Genomic DNA, 7,472 nt, shown 5'->3' on the forward strand with positions numbered 1-7,472 from the left:
GTTGACTAAAGTTGTTTGTTTGTTTGTTTGTTTTTCCCCAAAACATTGTGTTGACCAGCCAATTTGAATTTGGTGGTATTAAAGCTGTCTGCAATAAGTTTTTCTGGTTTGGATTGTAGCTAGCTCCTCTAGGTGCTCCTGCAGAATAGTATTTTTTTAAATACCTTTCTTCGAAACAAACAAACAAGATCTCTTTTTAAATTTAACTTTCTTGCAGTCGTTAATGATGGAATTGCTCCGCCACAGAGCATTCTTTTTCCACCCGAGAAGATTTGTATGGATTGGCGAGAAACACAAAGTGTTGGAGTTGGCCTGTACAATCTTGGCAACACATGTTTTCTTAATGCTACTCTACAGTGTTTGACCTACACACCCCCACTTGCCAATTACATGCTTTCTCTTGAGCACAGCCAGTCATGTGAGTACTTTCTAACAGTATTTTGAATCTGTTGGATAGCTCTGAAGGTGAAAGAACAGCAGTGATTCTGTGAGAGAAGCTTATTTGCCTGATTTTACCTGTAGCAGCTGGCTTTGAGCACTGTATTAGCAGTGGGCTCCGAATAGCATATGGAGTGCAATTAATGCACCATGGTTTATTTATTTAGTTATTTGTTTGTTTGTTTGTTTGTTTGTTTATTAAAGGATCATTTATTGCTTCATGGGAATAATGAAGTGCATTGGACAGTAATGCATTTAGTAGTAATTTTAGAGAGTAATACATTTTGCAGCCAGTGGAGTTCACATTCCTGTCAGCCTTTACAACTGCGACTTTGCAGTAGTCTTTTAGATTTCTCATCACAAAATGCATTTGAATACAGGCTTAGTGGATATTTTTCTTCTGTCAAGTTGTGTGAAATGAAATGTTACAAGACTGTTGGGACATTGGCATCTTGGGAGAATAGAATGTAGCAAGGAGAGTGGATATTGTATCTATAGTTTAAATTGTACTTAGATGTTTGTAGTTCTGGATATTTCGCTGGACTGGGATGCTTTGTTCTTTCACTCTTCAGGTCGTGAACAAGATTTTTGCATGATGTGCACGATGGAGACTCACATTAACCAGGCCCTGCGTTGCACTGTTGATGCCATCGAGCCTACGCATGTTATCAGTAATCTCAGTCGTAAGTGGCTTCAGATGTGTTTCTTTTCGATAGCTTGTAATCTTCAAATAATTATTTGATGTGTAACACTCCAATGAAGAGAGATTTTAGAAATACAAGAATGATTTCATTTTTAAATGAGGTCAATACTATCATCTTCTTATTTAGGAATAGGACAACATTTCCGTTTTGGCAGTCAAGAAGACGCACACGAGTTCTTGCGCTATACTGTTGATGCTATGCAGGAAGCGTGCTTGAACGGAAGCACCGAGTAAGCATAAACAAGTTCACTTTCATACATTCTCTAGCACCTTCTAGTCCTTTATTTACTCTCAGAAATGATCTCTAGCACCTTTTAGTGCCTTATTTACTATCAGCAACGCAAGTCTACATCATCCTTGGTTTTCATCAAACTCTTTGAAGAGTTAACTCTGTGCCTTAAATCTTCTGAGGTCTGATTATAATTTATTTCCAGATTGGACAGATCTTCTCAAGCTACCACCATCATTCATCACATATTTGGAGGATTTCTAAGATCAAGAGGTACTTGAAAAAATATTCCTGTCCTTAGAACTGATCTGTGTCTTTTGTCGGTAGTAAAGCAGTCTGTAGTTTGTCTAAAGTAGTATCTGTCAACAACTTGAATTTGGACAGTTAGTCTCCTTCACATAATGTTAAGCATTTATATTTTGCTTCCAGTGAAGTGCTTGAATTGCAAAGCAGTTTCGGATACGTATGAGGCATTTCTTGATATCACTTTGGATATAAAGGTAAGATGTTTTCTAAATATAATTCATGATGTTTAAGTACATGCATAACTTTCTAAATTAAACTTGTTTAACTTAAAAAACCAAACCACATATAATGTTAAAACGTAAGAGCTTGGTGGTGCTAAGGAAGTGGATTGGACTTTGTCCTTCCGTGGAACCCATGTAAATAGTCTCCACATTTGCATTGGGTTTAAGGGAAAAGAATTCTCTTTCTGCAAAAATTATAATGCTGTCATACTTCTTTGTTGTTCTACCTCAATATGCATCTAATTGTTAGACTGATGAATTTGTCCCCAGTATTGATGACAAAGCACACTATAGATGCTGTCTAGGCTACTGGAAAAGTATTTGTTCCAAAGTCAAATGCCTTCCAGGTGAGGTCAATGCTGAGCATGCTCTTTCTGCCTCCTTCTTCACAGTGCTCCTAGTAGATCGCTTGAGTATGTTAGTAAGATTCTCTTATAAACTACTAGTATGTCTCTGGAATTTTGAATTACGGTGACTTTGCGCTCTTCTTTCTCGCTGCTCTAGGCGGTTTCGTCTGTTAGCAGAGCTCTGGAACTCTTTGTGAAACCTGAAGAGCTGGATGGAGAGAATTGCTATAAATGTAGCGAGTAAGATTTTGACGAATTAGGTCTTAATCCTAGATGTCAGTTTTCTATGTTGCATGACTCTGTTGGACTACCTCTAAACTTTGGATCTACTTACAAGTTTTGTGGAAGTTTATAAAAGACTTGGATTTTTGTTTCTTTGGAGGGGGGAAGTCTTGTTCATAGGCATTCCCTATGGGTTTGCAATTCTCTGGCTTGTATTTTGCCATCAGAATTCAAAAAGAGCTACTTTTGTTCTTTCTATTTATTAGCTCTCGACAGTACTTTTCTTGATGTAAACTGCCCAGTTTCCGTTGTTCTCTGGGCTAGTGGCTAATTTTCACTGCTTACACCGTAGGTCCTACCTTGGAGCGGGCAATGTGTCAAACTGAACTATTTTGTTTCAAAGGATGGCAGATGGGTTCAGTGTCTTTCCAGACAAGCTCAGTACATGAAGACTTCCTACTGTTAAATGTCTCCCTCCTGTAGAATGACCATGTGCTTCTGTTGTATTTTTGATGTTGATAGTCGACCTATGTTGGAGATTATTTGCAATTTCTAGCCCTGGGGACCAAGGCTCTCTCGTTCCGCTTTCAGTATTTGTATTTCCCTTGAAAGCTGAAAGAATGTATCCAGGATTGGAGTTCAAATAGCCACTTTTGTAGACCAAGAAATGGTACCTTGCCATCCAACCTGGTCATACCCTTTTGTGAGAGATTCCTGTTCCCGCTATGCTCTGAGTTGTTGGGAAAATTGACCTTCTTCTCTGTATTAACAAACCTGACACGCAGTGCATGGGTTTATGAAAAGAAAAAAGACCAACCTATTATGCAAGTAAATATCATTCAAATAGCATAGGCATGCGTGAGACATTAAAAGGAGTTTGTTTTGGGGGCGAAAAAAGAAGATGCCTTCAAACACTTATCTCTGCTTGGTTTTAAGGTGTAAAAAGATGGTTCCTGCATCCAAGAGATTTACCATACACCGTTCTTCCAAGGTTCTCACAATATCACTGAAAAGATTTGCAGATTTCACAGGTGGAAAGATCAACAAGGTATATTTACCACTGTAATGCAACTATATCATTGTGTAATGGGACATCCCCCAAAGCTGCAAGTTGTTAATATTTTCAGACAATAATTGTAGACTAACGACTATGGCTTATTCTTTCTCTTAATATCAATAAAGTTCCCGCTTGACAAGAAGCATATGCTTTCCTCTGAGAAGGCTGATTCATCAGGAAACAGTTCTCTGCAACTTCTAGTCTTAACCGTTGTTTATGGGAAGACTTATTTGTAGTGAATCAAGAAATATATTCGAGAAATATATTCTAGAAATCAATTCTAGTCTGTGTTTTTTGGAAGTGTTTTTCTCTGGCTAGTCCACGAAGTACTCTGGGATAATTTTTCTATCTTCTTGATGTCTCTTTAGGAGGTGAAATATCCGGAGTATTTGGACCTGAGAGCCTACATGTCGCAGTCAATGGGAGAACCACTGCTCTATGCCTTATACGCGGTGCTGGTACATCACGGTGTCAGCTGTCACTCAGGACACTATATATGCTATGTAAAGGTAGAAGTCAACAGCATTTCTAACAGGGTAAAGGTTGTGCTGGCAAACCAATTAAAGCATGACTAGCAGCTACTGTTTCTAGGGAAAAAGATTTCATTATATTTTTATTTGACATGTGTGTATTTTGTTCCTATCCGTGATTTCAATTGGAAAACGTGCAATTCACCTAAAGAAATCGTTGTCTTTATTTGCAGGCTGGTAATGGACTTTGGTATCAGATGAATGATGCTAAAGTAGTGCGTACTGACATTAAAAGAGTTCTTGGTCAGCAAGCTTACATGCTTTTTTATATCAGGTAATAACAAATCTTAAAATGTGTTCAGAAGAGATTTACTTTCCTGTTATTGATATTTTTCTGTTTTGCAAGTGTTTTTCTTGCTATCCCGGGAGAAGATTATTATTTGTCTAATTCAGTTCTGTCTAACCTGAAATTCTCTGTGTCGTTTATTATCTTTTGTTGCTTGGCCTTAAACTGCAGCGCTTGTGTAAATTGCTATCTATGTGTTATCTGTAGCTGGCTGCTTTAGAGAAGGAGAGAAATGAAGGTCATCTGTGGTGTAAGAATAAATTATTGCTGTGCAAGTGATAGTCTTAGTAGGAAGACTGTTCTCTACTTTTCAGTTTGTAGTCTTGGCGAAGCCTTCTGTAGAGAAGGCTTCCATATCGTATGAGCTGTTCCTCTAAAATGATAGGATGGGATTTAATCCAAGAGTAGGCTGAAAGAAAAACTAAACTACGATCACTGCTCTTTTCTGAAGGCGCTATGATTTGACACTTGGAGAACGTGCGTTTTACTTGCCAGCACCATCTTATCCCTGTTCATTCCCTCCTGGTCAGCAGGGGGCTAATAGTAAGCAGGCTGGATTTCTGGGACCACGACTTCTTCCTCATATGATTAAGGTAATTCAGGGAAGCGGGAGGGCAGATAACGGCACCAAACTGCTAGTGGGTTTGGGGTTTGGTGTGGGGTTTTTTGTTTGGTTTTCGGCATCTTAGTTTTGTTTTCCTTCCCACGCTGCAGCTTTCTTCACAGCCCTCATGCTACAGCCAGAGTCATTCAAACAGTGGTTACTGCTAAATTGTGCTGCCATGCGACTCCATTACTTTATACCTCCAAGACAGCTTTCTAAAGCACAGAGAGCTACGCTCTTTGACAATTTAAGCAGAGTGTACTAATCCTCAAATCATTTAAAAGAGGACTTGTTTTTCCTATCCTCGTCACTTTAGCTAAGACAGGGAAAACTAAATGTCTTATTCCTGAGCACCAGAACGATTACTTCAGTCTTTTCAGGGTATGTTTAAAGGGGAAAATAAATATATTTGGGAATAGCAGCAGGTAATGTTAAGTTGCTTGGCTGGTTTTCAAAGATGATGTTAATTTGATACCAATCTGCAGTAAACCAAAAGCAGGAATTGAATACGCTTATTGGACTTGCATTTATCCTTAAAGGGCAGTGTGTTTTTCTTTTTAGGTGTTAAGACCATTTGTAGAAACACTCAGTAGGAGAGTTTTGTGTTTCAAAATGTTACATGCAGTGTTTGCGTTAATCCATCTTGCAATTTCTTCTTTTTAAATACAGAATTCAAGCCGTTTAAATGGAAATGGATCCATAAAAGAGGACGCAAAGACCACTGGTGTCACCCTAAAAAGGCCATCTTCAGCACCACCAATGGCCTGTGTTCAAAACCAGGCAATTACCAGGCCTTCAATGACTGATACGTCAAGAAAACAGAAGATCACCATCAGTATTCACAATAAATTGCCTGCTCGTCAGACTGTGTCACAGCCTGACTGTCTTAGCAGTGCTGTGGAGGATGAAGATCTCTACCAGGCTGTTCCTTCATCCACAATTACAAATTCGGTAATGCAAATGAAGCAAATGCAAACAAACAAAAAAGTTTCTGATGAAATTTTTATGGAGCCAACAGTGAATGAAAATCCTAAACTCAGCTCTGATAACACAGTCCCTTATGGTGCAGAATCTTCAGGAAAATCTGAGGAGGAGTCAAAGGGCTTATTTCAAAGGAATTTGAAATGCAATGCAATGTCCTCTAATGGAATTTTGGTGTGAAAGGTAGTCCGTACATTGCAGCATTCCAATTCTTCCTGTCAGAATGCTGACAAAGGAAGATCCCAGCATGAGCTGCCAAAAACAGATTCACTAAATGGTGCTATTAGGTTAGTTACTGAATCTAAAGAAAACGGACTGAAACTTGATGATTCCACTTGCCGAGTTGAACCTGTTAAACCTTCTGAGATGTTCTTTTCTAAAACAAATGGATCGCTTGAAACATAGATTTGCTCCATCGAGAATTTCTCACCTACGATGTATTCGGGAGTGTTTATTGTGTTCCTAATTCAGGTGAAATACTGAGAAAACACAGCACACATGTGATCGTAAGACTTTGTGGTATTATCCCCTTAGAATTTGCAGACCTGAGCTTACATTAGAACTTGTCAACTTAAGCTCAGCTGAGATAAAAATTCCTAAGTTTCCTAAAGTAGATTTTGGGGGGTGAGTTGGGGTTATCTTTGAAGTGTAGATAATGCATACAATTCACAGCGGTCTTGCTTACCATTTAATGGAGACATTCTGACAAGACTAGTCCTCAGTACTACTACAAATAGTATTTTTTTGTCTGCTGACTTGTGCGTTTTAATTGCAGATGCCTGGAGCTATGCCTTCAGTCAATCGAGAAGTCATCACAGAGTCCTTCAGAGCCAGCCAGCTGAACAGCTTGTCAGAGGAAATGAGGTAAAATGAGCACAGTCTGATTAAGACAAGACTTTATGGAAGTTCGTTACAGTTTTATCTGTCTACTAATAGTATTTAATGGAAGGATTTAAATTAGTACAATTCCATACTGTGTGTCCAGTGTCACGAACAGAACTAATGATCAGCACTGAGCATATCACTCTGATGCAGGTTGGTGCCTCAAGGAGAACTTGTGTTCCTTTATAGAATGTTTTTCCATTTTTCTCCACTGTCTGGAGAAACACTGGCTGTTCCCCGCTCGCCCCTATGCCTTTTTTCTCAGAGCAGCAGGTGGAAGGAGACAGATGCGTTTGCTTTTTTAGTGCAATGGCTTCAGAAGCAAGAGGGGAAAAGGCACTTTCTCTGGGAGCTGAAGAAGGTGTCCTAATCACAGGAGAGGTTTCTAAATGGCATATCTTTGCGAGCGTTCCTGTAGTCCGGAGGTTTTTGTTTGTTTGTTTGCCTTTGGAAGGTTTTACTCTTAATATTCACGTCCTTCAGCAGAAGTGAGAAATGGGTTTTTATTTTATGCAGTGTTGTGGAACCTCCGAAATCTCCTGGGAACGATGAATACCTCGCCCAGTACCAATGTGATGACCGTGGAGACAAGGAGAAAGCAAGAAGATCAAAAGAACGTGACCTCATTTCAAAAGAAACCGTTTTGTCTGGCAAAGAGTCTTGTGA

General features: G+C 39.1%; 2 protein-coding genes across 2 annotated transcripts; both read left to right on the forward strand.

The window, feature by feature from the left end:
• Positions 1-291: 291 nt before the first annotated feature.
• On the forward strand, positions 292-1,651 carry LOC311428488 (ubiquitin carboxyl-terminal hydrolase 36-like; the record flags this gene model as incomplete). The annotated part of the gene is made up of 4 exons (XM_084539919.1): positions 292-418; positions 1,011-1,121; positions 1,269-1,371; positions 1,576-1,651. The coding sequence occupies exons 1-4, from the start codon at positions 391-393 to the stop codon at positions 1,649-1,651; spliced, it is 318 nt and encodes a 105-aa protein (XP_084396045.1). The 5' UTR covers positions 292-390.
• A 3,965-nt stretch (positions 1,652-5,616) lies between these two features.
• LOC311428489 (ubiquitin carboxyl-terminal hydrolase 42-like) lies at positions 5,617-7,472 on the forward strand (the record flags this gene model as incomplete). Its single annotated transcript, XM_084539920.1, has 4 exons — positions 5,617-5,894; positions 6,700-6,788; positions 7,323-7,423; positions 7,465-7,472. Exons 1-4 carry the CDS (start codon positions 5,703-5,705, stop codon positions 7,470-7,472), a joined length of 390 nt encoding a protein of 129 aa, XP_084396046.1. The 5' UTR covers positions 5,617-5,702.

The sequence above is a fragment of the Aythya ferina genome, assembly GCF_964211825.1.
Source record: "Aythya ferina genome assembly, contig: HAP1_SCAFFOLD_86, whole genome shotgun sequence".
Lineage (NCBI taxonomy): Eukaryota > Metazoa > Chordata > Aves > Anseriformes > Anatidae > Aythya > Aythya ferina.